Source organism: Petromyzon marinus, chromosome 6 (genome assembly GCF_048934315.1).
Source record: "Petromyzon marinus isolate PM22_M1 ecotype Great Lakes invasive population chromosome 6, UKy_Petmar_22M1.pri1.0, whole genome shotgun sequence".
Taxonomy (NCBI): Eukaryota; Metazoa; Chordata; class Hyperoartia; order Petromyzontiformes; family Petromyzontidae; genus Petromyzon; species Petromyzon marinus.
In genome coordinates, this window is record NC_133672.1 from 15,905,149 (window position 1) to 15,929,606 (window position 24,458).

The window sequence follows — 24,458 nt, forward strand, 5'->3', positions numbered from 1 at the left end:
GTGGAGAGATCATGGCTGCTGCTGTGATAATTCCCTTTTCCTGGAGAGATCTGCGGGAAGCGTCTCAGGAACGGGGTTGTAACACTGCCCAGCCAAACTCATGCAGCAACAGCAGCAGCAAAAGCGGCGGTTTGGGCCCAGCAGATGGGGCTATGATGTTGTCCAATGCTCATGCTGGCATTGCGTCACGGCTTACAAGAGCGGTGAGCGGTCAATTAAACTCCTGTTCTACAAAACAACATTTGAAATACCAATTCCTATAAAATAAGAAGCAGGTGCACACGTAGTTCCCGCATGCCCTATTCAATACTCCTTAACTGCGTGCAATGCCCCATATAAACACGTTTTCAGTACACTACGAATAACTTCCATATTTAAATAATTTAATGTACAAGTTTGACATCGAATAGAGAAGCGTTGATTCATTTTGAGATCTTGCAGTGGTTAGTGAGTTGTTGACCTCATGTAACAGCTGCTTTAAATTCAGGACAGTTATCTGGGCAGTGTTTTAAAACATAATAACACAAACATAACAAGAGGACAATGTTTACGTGTGCAGAGATGTATCTTGTACATTGCATTTTATTTAGCACTTAAAATAACCTTCCAATGCCACCATTTAGAGAATATGAAAAACATAATTATATATCCAGAAAATTATATATTTTATTTTAGACAAATTAGAGTCCCTCCTTCAGGAGGCTCATCCACACCTTCATCTCAACAGGGGATGTCTGGAGTGAGCCGTGTTAACACACTACGTGCAGGAAAGCAAGGTTTTACGAGTTTTTATTTCAGTGCGCACCATTCGGCATTTTGTCTCAACAGGCAAGCAATTTTTCGTGCTCTCATAAACGTTGTTGCCATTTTGTTCAGCTGTGTCGTCTCGATATCGAGCCAGGAGGTTGCACGCTAGCAATGTATAAATGTAAAACGCTGAAATACACAACAAAGTGCGGTTATGTAAGCTACGTAGAGAGGCAAGTGGCAGCATAGGCTTGAGGGTCAAATGATCATAATCAGTTTTCACGTTAAGTAATTTAACTTGACCCATGATCAACATTGAATCATTCACAGTAATATACGAACGTCATGATCTATCCTTGCCTGTCCAACAATTCAATGGAGTTTTTGAGATTTGTAGTCTTGCCGGTTTATCCCAGGATGTTTCTGTTGCGCGTCGTCGCTTTAAGATGCTTCTCTGTTCATATTTTGTATGTTGCGGTTGCACCAGACTCAAGAGCCGCATGACTCACAGGGCTATACCTAATAAATGAAACTTGAAACGTAGAGTTTGGAACGAATTGCTGAAGAGGGACCTATAATGTGCAGCAGCAGCAGCATGAATAATGCGACCCAAATACTCTAAGTAGGTATTTCCATGTGTATTTGCGATTGTGCTTACGAGTGGCTGCGCAATTCACATAGAAATGTAGAAATCGAGTATTATTCAATGGTATGAGAAGAGTATGTCCATGGCATTTACTAAATTGAAACAGCAAATATAGTTTGATTAAATATGGTGAAGATGAAAATGTGAGGCATGCCAATAAAATGTTTTACCATTATTTATCTTAAGATATCGCCACTGCAGGGCATTCAAATTACACGGTTTTGACACAACGAACAGGTCTCGGTATTTTTCGATTTAAAGCTTTCGTGACTGCAAGGATTCATCTTCTTTGGTTCTTTCGGTAAAGTCACGTAGAATGAGAATAAAATAATAAATTGATAAAATAAAATAACACAATAATATTCTCACGACGTTTCGGCCACAACACAAGCGGCCTTCATCAGGTGAAGGGACGAGACTGTCCAGCGCTGTCCTCCAGACAGTCTCGTCCCTTCACTTGATGAAGGCCGCTTGTGTTGTGGCCGAAACGTCGTGAGAATATTATTGTGTTATTTTATTTTATCAATTTATTATTTTATTCTCATTCTACGTGGTGACTTTACCGAAAGAACCAAAGAAGATGTCTCGGTATCTTTGGTTAAATGTAACCATTGCAGAGTTTGTTGACACAATGTGAAACAATATATACCATTAAGGCATCCTTGGTCTGATAACACACAAAGCATACGCAGCATATCAAAAATGATCAACACTAATAAGCAATGTACATATCCTTAGCTCTTTCGGTAAAGTCACGTTGAAGGGAAACAATAAAATAATAAAATATATATGAAACAATTATTTTATTGTTTCCCTTCAACGTGACTTTACCGAAAGAGCTAAGAATATGAATTACTGCAGTCACGAAAGCTTTAAATCAAAATGTAAGTAATGTACAATTTAAAAATAAATTGCAACCAGTGGTATGAGATGCAATTTTGCATGAGCGACATTATATGTATAGAAATATATTATTTGGATTATCTACTTGTTTATTCAAAACATGTGTTCGTACGAAACAAAACATCCCTTTGGGAGGTTTAACATTTTCGTATAATGCAAAACTTAACAATAATTAGTTTCCGCATTTAATGGAGGGTGGGTATTGGAGGATGATTGCAAAGGAGTCAATCACAATGCGCCGTGGCTCTGAAAAAGGTTCGCCTGCTAAGTGGTGCTTCAGAATTGCTTTCGTAAGTCGTCATTTGGTGAAACCATGGCTGCCAAAACGCAATTGTGTCCGTGCCAAATTTCCAGCCAATCATTGCAAGCCCCAGATGAAGATGTTTATCAGTCCACATCCGCCAGTTCATGCAGTTAGTTTTCGTTTTTCAGCAACGTGAGTTTACTGTAAAGAGAAGAGGCAGCGGTTTCGCATTACGATCGGCAGCCTCCTGAAGGGCTATAAAATGCTTCCAACTTGGCCCAGGCGCCCGCCCATGACACGTCAACATTTGTCCACGCTGGGAGGGATGAAGGAGCAGCAAGAGGAGTACGATGCAGCCTGCCATCCCCATAGTTCTATCCTGCTGCCTGCACACAAGTCCTGGATGTCCGCACCGCCACCCAAATGCTGCTCGGCCGAATGCTGCACTCAGCATCTGCACCAACCTGGGACGTCTCCACCCGGCCTGGTGGCAGCCTTCGGTGACACACAGAATAACTGCAGCAGGTAAGGAGGATGCTCGGGAAAAATGCTGCTGTTTTTGTGATGCGAGTTTTTAAATACTGTACGGGCATCATCAGTCAGAAATGTCTCGCCCATGTTTAAATAGTCGCGGCACAAAATATCCGCAAGTGTGCTGTTATGTAACCGTATTACTGTACACACTTTTTTGTAGAATCGAGTGAACTTAAATTACAAATAATGCGTAATTTTAATGTAACTCACAATATCACAATATTGAGATTCTGCCGCGGTTGTAATTGTTATCAGCAAACTGGACTTGCAATACAGATGTCGTCAGCTCTTTCTCCAGGCGCGGCAGTTGAATGGGCAAGTTTATTTAAGCCCCAAGCCTCTAACATTAACTAACACCCACCGCTCCTGTCAACCCAAGCTGTATACATGGGCGACACCAGGTCGCATGTGGGTGACCATGTGGCTTCTCCCACCTATTTCGAGACTTATGTGGCAAGGCGTGTAAGAAAGAGGTCAAATAGCCCTCCAGAGAAGGGGCTGTCGAGAGCGTCCTCAAGTGGAGGGTGGAACGTTTAAACAACAGTAGCGTCAGCATACCACATTCCTATTATATAAAAAAAAACATTGATCTACTTTAATCTCGATTTGAAGCTTTCGTGACTGCAGGAATCTCTTTGGTTCTTTCGGTAAAGTCACGTAGGTATGAAATAATAAAATAAAATAAATCACGACGTTTCGGGCGCATGCTTTCTCACCCGATGACGGACGCTTGTGTTGCCTACGTGACTTTATCTACTTTCTTGCATTTACACTCAGGTTGCCAACGTCGACATTCATGCTCTCCGCGGGCAGTAGCAGCATTACTGAACGGCCCGTTTTGGCGAGCCCAGTCGAAGGTCCAGCCACGCAGCTTTGCTCCGTCTGTGGGGACTTTTCCTCCGGTTACCACTACGGTGTGTGGACGTGCGAAGGCTGCAAGGCCTTCTTCAAGCGTAGCGTACAAGGTAAAGAAGCTCCCCCCGCACGACAGCACTGGGAATATACAAATGCAACAGCCATCCGCAATCGATAACATCCAGCCAGCACAGGACCCTCCCTCACCCCCCACCCCACGACCATAATGACACAGATTTGGAAGAGGTCAGCCTGGATCGGACGGTCGGTTTCGGTGACAGATTGTCGGGCTATTTTTCTTTCGCAGGAAAAAATAATTTTGTGTGCCCGGCGACAAACCACTGCACGATAGACAAGACCCGAAGGCGACGCTGCCAGGCATGCCGATTGAGAAAGTGCTACGAGGCTGGGATGATCCGTGACGGTGAGAATGACCGCGTCCCCAATCACTGTGCTGCTGCTGCTACGCGAAGCTCAGCAGCACGCAAGAGCTGCAATGCCATCTGCGAGCACCGTCGTGGAAGGGTTTCCATTGCGTATATTTGCGGAGTTTTGGAACGCTATTTAAAAATGAAATATTCAAACATCAGATCCGTCTCACTGTGGGTGGTGGGCTGACCCTCACTAAGATCAGGGGGATCGGCAGCATTGTTTTTTTGCACGTTTCAACTGCTTGTGGTACATCATCACCATCATCTCCGATACCAAGGTTCTTTGCAAACCCACGGGTTTCTATCAGAGATTTGTTCACGAGGCAATTCAGATCTACAAACACAGACACAATTTCAACCGAGAAGATGGTTTCAAATTAAGCAACCATTGGAAAGATGTTCTAAATCGAACCAAACATTAAACTAATTTTTCAATGGTACAGTATATTTTAAAGTAGTGGTACCCCAAGCTTTCGCAGCTTAAAATCCCCTTTTCACACCACCAGCACGTGGACGCTGCCGTGCCCCCTCGCCAGCCTGCACAGGTCGACCCCCTCCCTACCTTTCATCATGCTAAGTCAGCCTATTAAAATGCAAATTTTTATGCTAATTCCTTTGTCAAGGCAACTTTATCCCTCTCACACAGCTTAAAAGCCGTGGTCTGAGCTTGGCTGTGTTTCACTCCAGCCGCTTGTGTTGTGGCCGAAACGTCGTGATTTTTGTTTTATTTTTTACCTACGTGACTTTACCGAATAGAACCAAAGAGTATGGATCCTTGCAGTCACGAAAGCTTCAAATCTAGAATCAGGCATGATGTATCCATTGCTAGACGAAGGCCTCTCAATGACATCGCCATCCTTCACAATCCCGCGATGCCAATATCCACAAGCTGATCTCATTGCTCCGTCATCGTGGTGGTATTCCTTTCAGGCATGCTCACTCATTTGACTGTCATTCTATTGACTAGCCCCACGAAGCATCCCGTCTAACGATGTGTCCTGCCCCAGGTCCACTTTCTTAAGTTAATATGAATAATTTGTGTTTGTTCTTTGATCCGTGTGTTTGTCTTTCTGCCTCTCAGTCTAATTCCAAGCATAAACCCGTGCTTTTTGTGTGCTTTTCAGATATTCTTCCATTATATTTTCTTCGAAATGTTGTTTTTGTTTCATATGTTATATCCCATGACCGTAAACATTCTTTCGGAAACTTGATATTGCAGTACATACGTGCAAGGTGAATTAATGTTTGTTACAGCTGTAGTGGTTGATTTCACTCGGGCAACTTTTGTCTTTCTTCCAACACCACTTTTACAGTTCTCCACATGTCCTCAATGCTTCACAGTTCCCCTGCTTGCCACGGCTTGCTCATCGCGCCTCACTCGACTCGCTCGCCGTCATTGCCTCTCCAATCTCTGCTTCTCCGTTATCTCCACTATCACTGCTTCTCCATTATCTCCATTATCATCGCTTCTCCGTTATCTCCATTATCTCCACTATCACTCCACTATCACTGCTCTCTCCACTGCTGGCTGCTTCATCTCTGCTCTCGGCACCCCGCTATCACTGTGCTCTCTCCCCTGCTGGCTGCTTCGTCTCTGCTCTCCGCTATCACTGTGCTCTCTCCACTGCTGGCTGCTTCATCTCTGCTCTCCGCTCTCACTGTGCTCTCTCCACTGCTGGCTGCTTCCACTCCAGCTCCGCTTCCCTCTCTCTACTGCTGGCTGTCTTCACTTCAGCTCCGCTTTCCTGTCTCTACTGCTGGCTGTCTTCACTTCAGCTCCGCTCCACGTCTTGCTTCGTCCAGTCCCCGAATCCAACTCCCCTCTATCCTCGCGTCTCCCCAATTTATCCCCGCTCTCATTATTCCCCAATTAATTAGCCCGCGTCCCACCCACGCTCCGCGTCCTCGTGCACCTGTTACTTGCCCAGACATTAAGACGCCACTTCGGCCCTGACAACAACACCAGCCAATCACAGCCGTCGCTGGCTCCCTAGCTTAATTGGCCTAATCATTACCTCATCACCCCAACCATCGCACCTGGCTGTCCCAATATAACCCATACTGTCCTGCCCCCGCGCGATCTCACCATTTACCCCCATGCGCATATTAATTCCACTACATCACCCCCCCCCCCACCCCCCCCCCCCTGATGAAAAATCTAGCCGTCCCGGCTACGACAATAAATCGACTTCCGGGTAGTGGAGTACAACAATGACATAACAACAATGCATCACAGAAGAACATTGTACAACAGCCGTACGAGACGTAGAGTTAACGGAAGGTTCTTCCTTGGGAGCGAGTCTCAGCTGCCGGCCCATTTCCCCTGAACGGGACACTGTGGGGCAAGAGTGGGGAATGCTGCCATGTTAATTCAGGGCTGCGTCCGGTCCTTGACGCATGCCCGTCCCTGTCACGGCGACCATCCGCCGGCGGGACCGCCCCCCATTCCTGTGCGTTCCGGACTGTATCCCGAGGTTGCGGCCGGTCAGCCGGCTTCCGGCCAGTAAATCTGCCAGAACCCTCTCTCAGAGTCGATAGGGATGGTCCTGCAGGCACACGGGAGGCAGACTGCTGAGGCGCGTTCACATGCGACCGTACCACAAGTTCATCGGACACATCCAATACAGGCCGCTCTGGGATGGGAGATGACGCGTCGTAGGGCGATATAAATTTCTTAAGGCGCGACGGATGAACATACCATGTGCGACGACCAAACCGAATCCGTACACTCTGGTCCCGGAAAGCCTCTACATCTCGACGGGACCCTGCCAGGGCCGATGGAACTTCGGAGACGTTCCCACCGGTACCATGGGGCAGTGCAACCAAGCCCTGTCCCCCACACGCCAGGGCTCTCGAGGAGGCTGCGTACCATGCAATCGTTCGTTGGCGGCTTGCCACCGTGCTGTGTTACCCAACGAGGCCTCCTTAGCCTCCTTCAGACGGTCCAATGCCACCTGCATGGGAGCAGGTACTGTCGACGACTTCCCTTGTGTTCGCACACCCAATTTGACCAAGGTTGGTGCCTCCGGTTCGCGACCATACATCAAATAGAAAGGCGAGTACCCCGTCGAGGCATGCGGGGCCAGTCTATAAGCGGCCAGGGTCGCCGGAATGTGTAGGTCCCAATCATCCTGCGAGGAGTTAACCTGGTGGCATAGCATAGACGTTAGCATCCTATGCAGGCGTTTGACCATCCTGTCGGTTTGCGGGTGGTACGGGGACGTTCGAATCTTTTTAGTCCCCAACGAATCACACACTTCTTAAAGTAATTGGGACGAGAAATTCCTGCCTTGATCGGTGAGCAAGTGCTCTGGGGCGCCCTTATCGAGAACGTATCTTTGTAGGAAAGCTTCTGCGATCGACCCCGCAGATTGGTCCACTAGCGGCCATGCCATAGGCCAACGAGTAAGGTACTCTACACCCACGAGTAAATACTTGTGCCCCCGGGGGGTGATGGGAAACGAACCCAATATATCCAGGGCGACAATTTCGTTGACGCGTGAAACCCGTATCGATTGCAGTGGTACGCGATAGGGTTGCGCCGGCGCCTTCCGCCGTGTGCATTCGTGGCATGCCTTAACATCTCTTTGTACATCGTTATACATTCCCGGCCAGTAAAACTCTTTCCCCAAGGTCAGCGCGGTCTTTTTCTCCCCCAAGTGCATCAGTTTGTCATGGGTATCGCGAATGAGCTTCCCGCTAACGGAACAACAATACAGAATCTTTGCGCTTCGACATCCCAGCGAACGAGGAGACCGTCAACGAGTCGCAGAAAGGGGCGATCTTCCGATCCCCTTGAACGAGAGGCCCGAAGCCTCATTCTGGCCTGGGAGGAATCCTCCGCCTGTAGGCGTTTCCACTGGGTCAGAGTCAACCCCAATAAACCCGATCCCACAGCGGGAATCGCTTCCGCTCGAATTGAATCCGCTGCAGCGACCATAGCCGGAACGCCCTGCAGCGGCGGACCGCAACGCAGCGAGCCCTCCGCACACCGACACGAACCCGTCGGTTGCGGCAATCGCGACAAAGCGTCGGCGTTGACATGACGCGTCCCCTTCCCATGCTGAATCATGAAGGAATACTCCTGCAGGATTTCGAGCCAACGGGCCATCTCGCCCGACGGCTGGTCAACCCGCAACGAGTATTGTAGCGCCGCGTGATCAGTGCGGATCAGAAATTCCCTGCCATACAAGTACGGTCGGTACAATCGAACAAAGTGCACGATGGCCAGCAGCTTTCAGCGCGTCACACAATATTTTTGCTCAGCCGGAGACAACACGCGGCTGCCGTATGCCACAACTTTCTCAATATCGTCAACATTTTGCGACAAGACTGCGCCTACACCCATGTCACTGGCATCCGTGTCAAGAATAAACATTTTCGTGAATCCAAGCGGCAGCGCGTCCGCCAAAGCGGCCTGCAATGCCTCAAACGAACGTTGTTCCTCGTCCCCCCACCGAAACTTCATGCTCTTACCGGTTAGCGTGTGCAGCGGCCTCGCAATCGCGGAAAAATCTTTAACGAACTGTCGATAATATGACGCGAAGCCCACGAAGCTACGCACTTCAGCTACTGTCTTTGGTACTGGCCATGTTCGTACGCAGCTCGTCTTTTCTGGATCGGTGGCAACCCCTGACGCGCTAACAAGGTGACCCAAATATTTAACAGACGTCCTCAGCAAATGGCCTTTTTGGGGCTTAAATTTTAAGTTAGCGCACCGCACTCGGCCAAAGATGGCACGCAACCGCTGCAAATGTTCGTCAAAATCCTTACCGAAAACAATAACGTCGTCAAGATATGTTAAGCACGATTCCCACTGCAGTCTGGACAACACGAGTTTCATTAATCGTTGGAAGGTGGCCGGCGTGGAGTGGAGTCCCATCGGAAGCATGTTGAATTGGAACAAGCCTTGTGGAGTTTGAAAAGCGGTCTTTGGCTTAGACTCCTCGTCCAGGGGCAATTGCCAAAAGCCCGACAACAGATCGAGGGTCGAAAAAATGTTTGCGCTGGACAGGGCGTCTAGTGAATCATCGATGCGTGGGAGCGGGTACGCCTCCACAACGGAAACCTTATTGAGTTTCCGATAGTCAACAGAAAAATCGCATGGCCCTGTCACGCTTCTTAACAAGTACAATGGGAGCCCCCCACGGGCTGGAGGAAGGAGAAATAATCTCCTGTCATCAACGGCTTGCCGAATACAATCCTTCTCCAGCAGACTCACGCGATGGGTATTTAAGCGAATCGGGGGTGCATCCCCAGTATCAATGTGATGCCGCAACAAGGACGTACGACCAACATCATATTTGCCGGAACTAAAAACATCCTTAAACTCCACAAGCAGCCCATGGAGACGCAACCGCTGCACAGGCGTCAGTTCGGGGTTTTGCATATATAGATCTCGCAACCAGTCCGGGTCATCTCCGCCCGACGGCAATGCATCATCTTGTCCTGTTGCCAAACACGCCTCCCCCTCTGGACCCGGCGCTGCCGTCGCATGCGCTAGCGTGGTACCCTCCTGAATGACGATGGGCTCGTGCCCCACATTTACAATTTGTATGAAGGGGTCGCAATTTGTCGGTACCATAGTTAAAGCCCCGACCAAAGCGGGCATGCGTGATACCGCGTTGGAGGGCGTCAGCAATATGCCCCCCCTTTGATCGTCTAAAGGCAAGCGTTTTTTAAAGCGCAGCGGCACGAGCATCTGCGTGGCAGGCGGAACACGAACGGTGCGGCTAACCACGGCCTGCACCACGGCATTCGCCACAGCGAATTTAGACGGAGTACCCAAGAAATTAAGACATTTTCCAGATGGCAATTCCAAACACCACTTTTCTATGGAGATCTTAAGCACCATCCTCTGTAAAAAAATCTGTTCCCAGCAAACACGGCACCGCCAAGGCCGTGGAAACCAAAACATTTCCCGTTACGCACACCTCCCCAATCTGAATTGTCGCGACCATACGGCCCAAAATCCCGAGGCTACCCCCATTTGCTGCTATGCACGGCCCGTCAACCGGTTCTAGGGCCTGGGGCGAAGTTGGCAACGAGCGAAAAGTTTGTACAGAGATAAGGGTCGCAGAAGCCCCGGTATTAACAATGACCCTGACCATCACCCCTTGAATAAGCGCCATCACGTCTGACGAGCCCGGCGCAGCGCCCAAAACACGATGTACCAATGCGCCCCACACGTCCTGACCGTGCGAAATATATGAATTAGAGGTTATTGGGTGAGATGATGCAGATGGGTGATGTGGAAAAAGCGGCCGTGTATTGAATGCATTGCGACTTACCTGGAAACCTTGGTTCGGGGAAAATCCTCGGTTGTAGCTGGTTGGCGCCCTTGGAAGGCCGCTCCTGCACCGCCAGCAGTCGCGAGCTAGGTGTCCTCTCTGTCCGCACTCGTAGCACGTCCGCTGCGTGCCACCTCCGTACACCGCGGGGCGACGTAGCATGTCCGCGGGTGGCAATCCGGCTGTCACTGCAGTGGGTGGCGTCTCCTCCACCTCCACCGTGCTCCCGGACGCGGTGGCGCTCACCATCAGAGGCTGTGCACCCGCCACCGCTGGCTCGTCGCGGAGATCCAGGTTGACATGGATGTTCCTGGCGATCTGTAGAGACGACATGTCGTCGTCGTTGCTGTCGGGTAGCGAAAGGACGACGCGTAGCTCCTTCGCCAACTGTAAAAGCTTCTCCTGTAGCAAGGAGTCCAGGGCCTCCTGGTCCATCGCCGGGTATGCTGCCTGTGCGAGGGCCAACAGCGCGCTGCGGAACGCGAGGGGGGATTCCATGCCCTCCCGCTTCCTTTGCTGGAATCTACATTGGGCGACCGACCGCGGCTCGTACACCTTCCGCATCGCCGCGAACGCCCTGTCCAGCGTCGATCGGACGGCGGCCGGAATCCCATTAAACGTCGCCAGCGAGCCGTCGTCGAGGGCAGTCGGCAGTGCCCGCAGCGCGTCGCCCTCAGTCCATTTGAGTGATCGATATGCCGCTCAGAACCGTCTCGTAAACGCCGTCCAACCGACAACTTTGGCCTCGAAGCACTGGACGTGAAGTCGCCATCCCGCTCTCGATGGCGGTGCTCCATCGTCGTCCGATTCTGCTGGCCGTTCCCCGGAGGGTGCGGGTCCGTCGTCGGCGCGTTTCGACGCCGCGGGAACAGCTGCAGCATGACTTGACACCGTCGATAGCACTCGCTCCGTCGTCATAAAGCGGTCAAACGCCTCCGTCAATGGTCGCCAGCCTGGCCTCTCACTGGGCCATGAGGACTCTCCATTCACCCGTCGGCCCCGGGGTCTCGGCCCCGCTTGAACCGCCGTCCCGTTCTGCAGACACTTGCTCGACCAGGTCCTCCGGAGGAGTAACAGCCACTTGGCCGGACACGGGAATCACGTCCACGTCGTTGCTGTCGTCGGACGAGTCCGTTGGCACGTTCTTCCTCTTGGCCGATTTCTTCGACATGTCGGCATGGTTTTTAGTCACTTCTGACACCAAATGTAGTGGTTGATTTCACTCGGACAACTTTTGTCTTTCTTCCTACACCACAGTTCCCCCGCTTGCCACGGCTCGCTCGCTGCGCCTTACTCGACTCACTCGCCGTCATTGCCTCTCCAATCTCTGCTTCTCCGTCAGCTCCGCTGTCACTGCATCTCTGTTATCTCCACTATCACCTCTTCTCCATTATCTCCACTATCACTGCTCCGTTATCTCCACTATCATTGCTTCTCCGTTATCTCCACTATCACTCTGCTCTCTCCACTGCTGGCTTCATCTCTGCTCTCGGCTCTTCGCTATCACTGTGCTCTCTCCCCTGCTGGCTGCTTCGCCTCTGCTGTCCGCTCTCACTGTGCTCTCTCCACTGCTGGCTGCTTCCACTCCAGCTCCGCTTCCCTCGCTCTACTGCTGGCTGTCTTCACTTCAGCTCCGCTTTCCTCTCTCTACTGCTGGCTGCCTTCACTTCAGCTCCGCTCCACGTCTTGCTTCGTCCAGTCCCCGAATCCAACTCCTCACTATCCTCGCATCTCCCCAATTTATCCTCGTTCTCATTATTCCCCAATTTATTAGCCGGCGTCCCACCCACGCTCCGCGTCCTCATGCACCTGTTTCTTGCCCAGACATTAAGATGCCACTTCGGCCCTGACAACAACACCAGCCAATCACAGCCGTCTCTGGCTCCCTAGCTTAATTTGCTTAATCATTACGTCATCGTCCCAACCATCGCACCTGGCTGTCCCAATATGACCCGTACTGTCCTGCCCCCGCTCGATCTCACCATTTACCCCCATGCGCATATTTATTCCACTACATCGCTAAGGTTATATTTATAAGTTGGGCTTGTGTATTTGCTGTCTGGAGCACTTCACACAGTGTTCCTAGTAAATAGTAGACTATTAAAAACACAGGCTGGAGAAGTGCCTAGAAGTCATACTAAAATATCCCAGAGCAGGACTCAACGAGCTACAGTTAATTAAATAGGACATTACCTATTTAGCCATCATACTCGGCTCGTTCTCTTCATTCACTTCCTATCAATAGTTTTCAGATTAGAAGGCTGTACTTCTGAAATTACAGTGTACAATTCATTGTTAAGCTGATCTTAAAATTGAAGTTACTTTCTTAATTGGTTTTATATTTTTAGTGATCATATAGTTGATTTTGAAGTGTTTAGTGTGTTGGCTACGGACGGAGTGTCCTGAAGTCTAGTTAGATGTTTTCTGCGGTTTTATTATGCATTCTTCCCTTAAGGGAGACATTTGGTGGCGTGATGCCGTGCGCACACAGCCACCTCGCTGTTTGAAGACCATGACTTAAATTCCAGTTGGGTTTCAGCTCAGAGTTCATCATAAAATAAGTGCCACGTTATGAGAAGTACACAGTGGCCCTCCATTGTACGAATACTGTACGATGCAATTTACAGCACTGCAGTTTGCATTGGTGGCTTTGCAATAGTACCAATATAGATGAGCATAGTGATATGCTTAGTTCGAGAGACAGGATTTTACTTTGCATGGTAATTAAATCACTAAAGCAACTTGAAAAAAACGCCAGTCATGGTAAACACCTGGCATGTAACATGGCTCAGTAAATGAGCATTATTGTGCTAAAGTAATGCAATTTTAAATAACACCAATCTTTACAAAGAGGAAGGAGTCAGACAACAGACTGTAATTTCCTTTTACGGCAAAGTCGACAAAGACCTCACAGCTAAGTCGCAACAAGTAGTCAAAGACATTATGCAACCACTTATTAGTAAGTATGCCCTACCTGAGACTGGCAATACCATCAATTCAAACTCTTCAGACACCAATCATCTATTTTCTACCAAAAAAAGTAATATTTAAAAATACTTTTTTAAAAACACGCTTTAATGAAATGTACCGTACGAGTAATGGCAAAACTCCACGAATCCAGGAAGTGGCCCCGAAGCTTTGCATAACGTAAGGGGACCGTGGTGATTTACAGCCAACGTTAGTTGAGCGTGGACAATTAGACCCAAGCCGAAACATAACATATAATAAGATGGTTTATTTTTTGTTTAATGATAGAATATAATATTGTCATCAGTATGACATAAGTTTACCAAGTTTGCAGTCGATACCACATTGGGAAGTGGGTTAAAATAGAGTTACAAGATTTGAAGATACGACAGCAACAACAACAGACAGAGTGAGTGAAATAAAGCGTGTAATAAACAAATCAAAGCGTAGTCGGCCCGCCATGCTCCTCTACAGGAAGGGACAGTTCTGCTAAATAGACAACAATAACAATAAAGTTATTATCAACAATAATAGAGTACATACTTTTCGATTTAAATGTGACCAGTCACAAGCTAATCACTCAGCTATTTCAATGCTAAATTCTCCTGTTTGATTTGTACTAGGTGTCTCTGTGGATGTGTAGGCTTTGACTTTAACATAGCTATTTCTATGACCAGTCACAAGCTAATCACTCAGTTATTTCAATGCTAAGTTCTCCTGTTTGATTTGTACTAGGTGCCTCTGTGGATGTGTAGGCTTTGACTTTAACATAGCCATTTCTGTGACCAGTCACAAGCTAATCACCTATTTCAATGCTAAATTATCCTGTTTGATTTGTACTAGGTGCCTCTGTGGATGTGTAAGCTTTGACTTTAACATAGCTATTTGTAAGACCAGTCACAAGCTAATCACTCAGCTATTTCAATGCTAAATTCTCCTGTTTGATATGTGAACCCCTATGTCAAGGTGCCTCACATCTCTAAACCAGCTTAAAAGACGCTACGAATCTTAACAACGTTCATTGAAGCTCTGTCGTCCAGACAGGTCTGTTCCTTTCACCTGAAGAAGGCCACTTGTGTTGTGGCCGAAACGTCGTGAGAATTTTATTGTGTTATTTTATTTTATTAATTTATTATTTTATTCTCATTCTACGTGACTTTACCGAAAGAACCAAAGAAGAGTACATACTGTACTCAGTGTTTTGTCCTTCTGAGAATTTGGCGACTCCACTACAGATGGGTGCTCGAGGTTTGTGAAACGTAAATGCTTTATTGAAAAGTGTTCTACCGAGGAGCATTTGCGTATACGCAACAATAACCAGACACACCCCTGTCACCCTCTACGTCACACAACAGCTCAGCTCCTCAGCATTGAGTCCACCAAAATCTCAATTATGATAACAGCCGCTTATCATATCTAAGAACATTGAACAATACATATGATTTAACAAACATTTAACAAGAAACATTTTAATATTTAACAACGAACATCTGTAGTGCCTCCTACATCTCCTGCAGTCCCTGATAATGTTGCATAAAGGAAGCAATGCGTACTTAAATCATTAATAATACGGTTTAATACGTAGGCTTTCGTGACCAATATTATTCATAATAAAGGTTTTTGGTGTTAGATCGCGTTATTTATAAATGTGTCGTAACCCTCCACCATCCGACACGGTTGACAAAAGACGAAATAGTTCACTACTTTAGCCCACACCGGTGTGATGAAGAGTGAATCCACAGCATTTACAATTTTTGAGTACGACGCTTCGCTGGTAATTACATCCAGCATCACCGGGCAATTTGCCAGAATGGTGAAGCCCTCACTTGCTCCCGGTCTTAAATAGAGCAGCAGGGTGACGTCATCCTTTAACTCATTCAGATGCAGTGATCACCTAAAGTAGTGAACTATTTTGTCTTTTGTCAACGTGACACATTTTTCACTGTTTGGCCGTGTCGGGTGGTGGAGGGTTACGACACATTATATAAATAACGCGATCTAACCCAAAAACCTTTGATATGAATTAATAATACACTATTTTAATATCAAATTATATGAATCATATGTAAATTAAGGAAATCATATTTGACTGACAATAAACATAGAAACAATCGTTTTTTTCTTATATCCGAATCAGGAATGCAACTTCTGCCCAAACACCTACAGGCGAAATCTTGACTTAAAGCTTTCATGACTGCAGGAATTCATATTCTTTGGGTCTTTCGGTAAAGTCACGTAGATAGGTTCAAAGAAAATAACAAAAAACTACGACGTTTCGATCGCAACGCAAGCGGTCGTCACCAGGAAAAAGGGGAGTTAGCTTCTAAAGGCAAACTATTTATAAGGGTTTGAAATGGGCGTAGCCCAAATGTCATCATGGGCGGGGCAGCTTATGTTAATGTAGCTGGTGGGCGGCGACCGCGACGGTGGTGGGTTTTCCACCAATTAAAGGGCTGCTAGGTAAAAATTTGCATGTTAATGTAAGATCGGTGAGCAGCCTCAACGGCGAGCGTGCTGAGGTGGCTATGGTCATATGCTGAATAAGTCAGGAAAGGATGCAGGACTGAGGATTAACGTCGAAAAGACAAAATGATGGTGTTTGGATGGGTGGACATTGAGATATAAGTAATAACAGAAAGCATAAAGATTGCGAATGTAAAGGAATATGTATACTTGGGAAGTCTACTGACATGGGACAAGAACTGTACGACAGACATAAGAGCGAGGATCTTCAAGGCAAGAGTACAGCTTTATATGTTTTCAAGACTTGGGCATTTAAAAAGACTGACAGGTACAACATATTAGCACTCGGAATGCATTGCTACAGAAGGATACTGCTGCATCTAAGCTGGACCCAAAGAGTAAGCAACGAAGACGTAAGAAAAAGGTTGCACCTAGAAGAAGACAACCTGATGACTGATGATGCAGGCAGTGATGAGAAGGAAACTGGCGCAATGTGGACACACGTGTAGTAGGATGGACAACAACAGGAAAATTAAAAGTGTGTTGTTGGGAAAAATTTAAGGAACCGGAGAATGGCTTGACGACATACGAGATTGGTGCCAGAAAGATGTGGCACTACTTGAGCATCTTGGCACAAGGCAGAGGAAATTGGAAACAAATGATGAAATCTGCAGTGGACACCTATGGGCTATCTGCCTATGGAACATGATCATATATTTTTTTCCTTTTAAGGCAGTGTTACTGCCAATTCTTGTTGTTTTTTTAATAGTGCTTGTGCAACACTGCCAATGCAGCATAACCAATTAATTTTAAATTATATAACATTGAGGGAAGTAAGGGAAAGCTGTAATGTTTTCGTCTGTTGCTTAATTTAAACAAGACATCATGTAGCTGCTAATCTATGACATCACGCTGGCAGAATGTGTGATCCCACGCTTTCATTCTCTTTCCACATATCTTAATGGTACAGGATCTTATACTTCCATCATGGCAACATCGACCGCATATGCCATTTTCTTACCCCAGCTGCTGCTGCTGCTGCTGAGCCTCTCATCCATGCCTTCATCACACTCCGGCTCGACTATTGCAACTCTCACCTCTACGGCCTCTCCAAATCCCTCATCTCCAAGTTTCAGGTGATCCAAAATGGCGTTGCCAAGAATTTTCAACTGCACTTGTAATCAATACCTCTCCTTAATACCCAAATCACTCAAATCCAATCCAGGATCAATTTTAACATCAAACTCACAATGATCAAGATTCTCATAGACTCCGCCCCCTGCCTGTATCTCCCGTCTCATCTCACTTAACTTCCAACGGCAGACTCTCCTCCCCAGCAACCAAGGCTCTCCACTGAAGCACCCAGTCAGCCTTCAACAAGTAGGCCATTATTATCTGCTTGCTCCCATATTCTGCAACTACCTCCTCCCAGTCATCCACTCTGTCGTCTTCCTTCCACTGTTCGAATTCATATTCAAAACCTTCCTTTTTACCTTTGCCTATAACTGCATCGCGGTATAAAATAAATGCGCTGTTTGTGTAGTTTACAGCGTTTTGAGATGTGGTCGCATATACATGCTGTACCATATCGCATTGGATTGTATTACATTGGTGTTCCCTTTGACCTGAAATATATAATGTGGATAAGGTTTATTCTGAACCAACAAAGAAGTTTGATTGCATAACTCATTACTGATGCTGCTTTAAAACACTATTCTGGAAGGAATGTTAGCCAATGAATAGAAAAAAAACATTAATTATGCTATGTAATGGGACAGACTTTGATCTGTTTATGCATTTATACAATACAAAACTTGTCCAGTTTACCTTGTGTTCACCGTAAGCAGATCGCAAAGGTCACTGGAGGAGCCACAGAGGGAGAGTGAACAACGATTGCTCATTGCTAAGGTACAGAGGCTTCAAAAGTGATGCTCGGAGGGGTGGCATCAGGTCGTTTGGAGGAGCCGTGCCTCATGCACACGTGGAGGGCATGGGCATCATCCACATCCTCCTGGAGGCCGAGCCCCCGAAGTTGCTGTGTATGCGATCCCCGGGCGAGCCACTGACCGAGGCCTCCATGATGACCTTGTTCACTGACTTGGCCACCAAGGAGATGGTGCACATAGTCTCCTGGGCCAAGAAGATTCCTGGTGAGGCACGAACTTTAGCAGCCTGCGCAATCGTTAGTTAATTTGGCCACACTTTACTACTGTGCCTGTTAAAGCGCCTGCTGGGTTTGTTTTTTTTAAGGTGCCAGCCGCACGCTGTTTACACCATAATTACTTCCACATGCTAATCATAGTTGAAACACTAGTACACTCTATAATGTGGAGATGTTTTTTGTTGTTAAAAATATAAAAAAAGCCACGGACTTGCATACGTGTCTTATTTTGTGTGGGAAATTATGAACGCGAGACACTGCTCATGAAATAACTCTCTGCCTTGTGACTTGGCAGTTCCGTCAAAAGCCATAATGTGTAGAAGCAACAGTGAAGAGAAGTGGTAGCAGTGGAATGAATCGCTGTTCACACCCAGCCAGTGAACGCCAATGCTGATGGTTTTGGGCCCCACTCTTCCCTGAAGGATTCATGGAGCTGGACCTGCCAGTTAAGATACAGCTCCTGGAGAACTCCTGGGTCGAAGTACTCATCACCGGACTAATTTGGAGATCCATGGAACAACAGGACACTCTGGTCTTTGCTTCAGACCTTGTGTTTACAAGGCAATTGCACCTGATCCTATCTTGACATTCTTGCAAAATGCAGTATTGCATAACAGTATATATGTATACTCTTTGGTTCTTTCGGTAAAGTCACGTAGGTAGAAAAAGAATAGACCCCTACTGCCGAGGCCTACTATATAACCTCGTGCCACGGCAGATCTCTCGCCTACTTCAGCAGTTTGTTCTTGCTGTGGTTGTCCCAACTGATGACGATTGCTTGTGTTGCGATCAAAACGTTGTGATTTATTATTTTTCTATCTGCGTGATGACTTTACCGAAAGAACCAAGAGTATGGATTCCTGCAGTCACGAAAGCTTCAAATCAGTATATGTGTGGCTTAACGCAACTAAAACCGGAGAATAAAATAACCGCGCATTTTAGATTTTTTTTATATTTCTCACGCAATGCAGCTACATTTTTAATGCGTAATTTGCTAAGTAAACTCTAAATAAATGTTTTCAATGTTTCCTTCGTCTCGCTTGTCTACCATTAATCCAAACAGGGCTGACGGCAGCCGTATGGAAGGCACCATGGAAATCTTCGACCAGGTGCTGGCTATCGTGACCCATTTCCGCGAGCTGTGCTTGCGGATGGAGGAGTACGCCTGTCTCAAGGCTATGGTCCTCCTCAATGTTGGTATGTTTATCGGTCGGCCTTCGCTTCCAGTAAGCACAATAGAATGCGTTCAGCCGTGCTGTCGAGGGCAAACATGAACTGGTGGTTTAAAACACAGCAGTGTGCATAGCGCATGGAAGAACAGTATGGTGTTGCCAAAGTCCTGCCATTGGACAGAAAACTAAAGTTCGGAGAAGGTGATGTCATGTGACTTGCAAGGCATGGTGGCAGGACTCATCCAGTGGTCAATCGCATCTTTTCCGGTCTCAATAACTTTTTGCGCGTATTACCATTACGATTATTTTCTTCCACCTTGCACGCAATCTCTCTGATGAGTGTCTCGTTGTTTAAGGGGAAATGAATGCCAGGTAAATCGGATTTATTTACTTCTCATTTGGGGGATATGGAATATGGTCTTGTTTACCCACTTTTTTCAGTTGCTGAGCACGGGTTCAATGGTCCGCAATGCCAAGAAGTCAGCAGCAAACAGCACAAGTGAAGGTGTCATAGATAAGAGTTGATATGTTTTTTTTGAGCTGAGCAAGGTTATACGAACTTGAGAAGTCATGATTGGAAAGGAGGGCCCTTCTACAACTACACTACTGAATGCATTGTATCTTGTTCCACGCCAGGGGGATGTGGAATTTACATCCTTTGCTTGGAGCCATCAATGGTGATGAGTACTGTCCCATTATACTTTTTAGTATGAAGATGTTTCGACTTTTTTTCTTTACGTATTACAAAAGCAGCCCTCCCTGCACATCGTGGGCCTTTGCTAATGGCTGATACAGCCTCGCATAAATACTTACTGGATTACAAAGCAACACATTGTGAATGCATGATGCTGCTGCTCTACCCCGCGTTGACAACAGCTCTGCTTTGTTCAGGTCTGTGCTCAGACTGGATGTTGACCGAGCAGCCAGATGCAATCAAGGCGGTCTGCAAGATAATGGACACTGTCAGCAATGCGCTGGTCAGTTTCTTGGAGCACAGCTGTCTGTCGGAGGGGCAGCAGTTCCACCGGTTAACGCGGCTGCTCATGCTTCTCTCCCACATCCACCAGATCAGCTACATAGCCTCGTGAGTGCACCCTGATTCACGTGGACAAACGTGTTCGTATCTCAATTCCAACTTTAAGAGGTTGACAAATTATTTTTTTCTATTTTGAAGCCAGCTGTGCTGTTGGTTTCGTGACTTTGAGACAAAGTGTCCTCTAGAAACTCTCGCAGAACAGAGCATGCCAATTATTGGTCGCGAAAGCCGCACGTGTTAAACATACCACCTTTGTTAGAGAACAGCCGGCAGAAGGAGATTTCGCAGCTCTGAACCTCCGAATACTTTCAAGTGCTATTTTTTTTTATTAATCTACCCTTGTTTCGATCATGGCCTGTTGCAGAGATTGTGATTTTGGAAAACTGATGTGTTAATTTAATTATTGGAGCTGGAATTTTTGCGAAATTCAGTGAAAAATTACATTACAATCTCAGTTGTGCTAGCTCAATGCTCTTACTCTTGAGTCACCCAGCCATCTCCACTGCACATTTAAGGTGCTGTGAGCAAGAGTAAAGTGCGATCTTCATCTAGTAGTGAGTCTCACCGTTCCCTCTGACAGTGCTAATGATGAACGCCGCTTCACTCAAGCAGCCTTTTGACGGATTCCAAAATCAACCTCCAAACTGTATGTCGCTTCTTCCCCTTTGCTGTCTCTGATGCCCACGCTGCTGATTTCCTCCTCCCCTCTCTTAATGCAGACGCAAACTGAAGTCCTTCATCCTCTCCTCTACCATTGACTCTCGACTTCCCGAATAACATTCTCTCCAAAATTCCATACCTCTCTGCCCTCCTACCTCAATTCTAATCATCACTCCTTTGCCCCGATTTATATCCACTCCACTGCACAACATGTAGGGATGTAGTGTATTCATATCTCGTTGCACACTGCAGTGCAATCCCCAACAGCGTGGGGGTTTGTAGTGGTTGTGATGGCTTGGGGTGTGTGTAATTTGTAAGGCATTAAATCTGCCAAAGCTGTGTTTATGTTTTGTTTTCTTGCCATACTACTTTATTATGAATTTTTATTTTTTATTTTATGGTCATGTTATGAGGGTTGCTTTGTACAGTATGCTATGATTTTTTTTGGACACACTATTTTAATTCAGTTATTGCAATGAGGGATTTTTATTTAATCGTGTTTGTGTGCAACTACCATCACAGTGGCTTCATTTATTGAGACACGGAATACATTGGTTCAGCTTTAAAGTGATGGTGGCTATTGTTCGGCATACCAACATAAATATTTCAATGTTCATAAGCTCCAGTTAATTTTTAATTGCAGTCTAATTGTGTTGTTTCATATGTATACCATTACATTTCACTTCCACTTTGGTTTTGCTGCTGTGTACAGACCTTGACTATCCTGGCCCGTCAAGAGCTCTCCTGATCAGCTTCAGATCACACTAGATGAGTAGACAATGTCTCCTTCATACCTGTTTCTCCATGTAAGGAATAAACGGAGTCTGAACACAATCCATTGGCCTAATGGCCTTCTGGGGGGAGTGCATAATTTCAGCAGTATACCGACTATAATCACCCAGGAATATGTCTGACCTTAAGGCTCGTGACGTCACTCCACATCGACCAGCCCCCCTCATTAATAATCATGAGCAGGTGACGTCCTTCAAATGGACACCGCCCCCCCCCCCATTATTACCAACTATAATGAGACAAGAATGTCTGTGTGCAACGCTCGTGACGTCACTCCACGTCGACCAGCCCCCCTCATTAATAATCATGAACAGGTTACATCCTCCACATGGACCCCCCCCTCATTAATAATCATGAGCAGGTGACATCACTCCACATGGAGCACCCTCCCCCCTAATTAATAATCATGAGCAGGTGACATCACGCCACATCGAACAGACCCCCTCATTAATAATCTTAAGGTGACATCCTCCAAATGGACACCCCCCCCCCCCCATTAATAATAATTAGCGGGTGACGTCACTTCACATGGGGGGGCCGAGGAGCCTCATCCCCCCTCCTCAGCGTCAACTTACAACCCTAAATACAAAGGCAGAACCCTCACGTCACACGATCTCCGTAACGCTGTTGTTGAGACATCGAAGTAAAAAGGACGTCATTATGAACAAGGGATTGTAACCGTTAAAATGAAATAGGTCTGTGTCACCGCGGCCTTAGAAATTGCACACGCATTGATGCAATGAATATCACACTGCGGTCTGCTTTTCGCTTGCAAGTTTCAGATTTACTGCAATACACCCGTCCTTGGACGGGCAAAAGGCTAGTTAATTCAGAATGAGTCAACTCTGGACCGGTTTTTACAGCGTCTCATCAGCAGTCGAGCTTGCTTGAATCAATTCTGGTGTATGGCCAGATGTGGGCTCTAGTTTGACACAAGCCCCAACTCAATGACACAACGACGAGATACAGTGTCAATGCAGTGCCGTGTGTCAGACAAGGGGAAAGTGGCTGCTCACTCACAATTAGCATTCTGTGTTTTGTTCTTTGTGCCCAACAGTAACAAGGGGATCCAACATCTGACCATCATGAAGATGAAACACATGATCCCACTACGCACGCTGCTCACCGATATGCTGGAGGAAGCCCAGGTCAAGTGAGCTAAAGTGGGCACCGCTTAGATATCTGGCGCAGGTGCAACCTTCACGTGTACGGCAAACCTTGGGTACTCCTCACAAAGACGGCCACACCAAACAAATGCACGGAGCGTACGGCAGCGATAAGGTTATGTAGTATCGTACGGTATTGTGCAGGTTGACGTATGCAGAGTTATCCACGGAATATTGCGTAATTTAGTAGCATCGTTTCTGTATTGTCCGAGGCTGTACGGTGTCATTTTCATGGAAAAAGAGGTGCGTGGCACAGTAAAATGAGCCTGGTTGTGGACGGTCGTATTATTTGCAAGTAAGATTTTCATTGCCTAATTTGTGCAGCATTCTAAGTGTTGTCACAGTGGTGTAGTGCAGTACTGTCTCCAATACTCTCATGTAACAGCAGTGAGATGCATTATGTCATGTTATCGGCAACCGAGTGCTCTCCAGAACTAAGGCAGGCGACTTACACTACAAAGTACAAAAATCGCTCTGCCTAATGTCCTGGGTTAGTGTACATGTAGTGTTCGATTTCACTCGGACAACTTCTGTCTTTCTCCGAACACCGCTTTATTTACATCTCTCAGCATGTCCTCCACATTCCACAGTATCCAGGTCGCCACGGCTCGCTCGCCGTGCTTCACTCGACTTGCTCGCCACCTTTGTCTCTCCACTCCCCCACGATTACTTCGCTTGCTCCGCACTCAGCGACTCCGCACTCAGCAACTCGGCACACAGCGTCGTCAGCTCTGCTATTGCTACGCTCTCTCCACTACTGGCTATTCTCGTGTCCAGCTCCGCTATCGCTACGCTCTCTCTCCACTGCTAACTACTTCTCTTCTTCAGCTCCGCTATCGTTATGCTCCCTCCACTGCTGGCTATTCTCTTCTAAATATCAAGATCAAACATGACAATACTAGTGCCGTACTAGTGCCAAATTTCAGCTATTCTGGAACATGAGAATTTACATCACTCAATCGCGATCATCTGTGTGTTCATACGCATCTGTTTGTTCATGTACCATACTATATATTAATTAAATATAAAAGGGAAATTTGTGAATGTGTCCGTTCAAAATGTTTAGCGTACTTCCCGACATGCAACAAACTTGAAATTTGCCATGTGGGTACTTTCCAGACTGTACACCATGCAAAAATTATAAAAATAGACTTTTGTATATTTTTTTGGGGGGGGCGGGTGCAATAATGGATATATTTTGCACGGCAAGTGAGCTGTGACGTCACATCTGTCATGTCACCCGCGCATGTGGAAGCGTTACACAGTGTGCCTGCTGACGTCACGCATCCCCACCCCCCAACCCTCCGCGAGTAAAGTGCCATACAAATGTGTTGCAGGTCTAAGGTGTTCTTCGCGCAGCATTGCTTTATTATTTCAGTCGTTTACTGCCG

The 24,458-nt window shown here is 46.7% G+C and overlaps 1 protein-coding gene across 2 annotated transcripts; it reads left to right on the forward strand.

Moving 5' to 3' along the window:
- Positions 1 to 2,508: 2,508 nt before the first annotated feature.
- Positions 2,509 to 24,107, forward strand: LOC116939407 (estrogen receptor beta). Of its 2 annotated transcripts, none has more exons than XM_032947697.2 (8): positions 2,509 to 3,065; positions 3,852 to 4,039; positions 4,237 to 4,353; positions 17,928 to 18,230; positions 18,664 to 18,802; positions 19,305 to 19,438; positions 20,305 to 20,497; positions 22,959 to 24,107. In XM_032947697.2, the coding sequence occupies exons 1-8, from the start codon at positions 2,803 to 2,805 to the stop codon at positions 23,056 to 23,058; spliced, it is 1,437 nt and encodes a 478-aa protein (XP_032803588.2). In that variant the 5' UTR covers positions 2,509 to 2,802; the 3' UTR covers positions 23,059 to 24,107. The 2 variants fall into 2 exon arrangements, with proteins under 2 accessions (XP_032803588.2, XP_032803589.2); XM_032947698.2 differs by having other exon boundaries at positions 20,305 to 20,390.
- Positions 24,108 to 24,458: the final 351 nt, after the last annotated feature.

What these genes read in the sequence shown, in the direction of transcription:
- LOC116939407 (XM_032947697.2), top strand. Translation starts at nt 2,803, where the DNA reads ATGCTTCCAACTTGGCCCAGGCGCCCGCCCATGACACGTCAACATTTG. An exon ending in ACACAGAATAACTGCAGCAG is followed by an intron (nt 3,066 to 3,851) that starts GTAAGGAGGATG and finishes ATTTACACTCAG; the next exon opens with GTTGCCAACGTCGACATTCA. An exon ending in TATGGTCCTCCTCAATGTTG is followed by an intron (nt 19,439 to 20,304) that starts GTATGTTTATCG and finishes TGCTTTGTTCAG; the next exon opens with GTCTGTGCTCAGACTGGATG.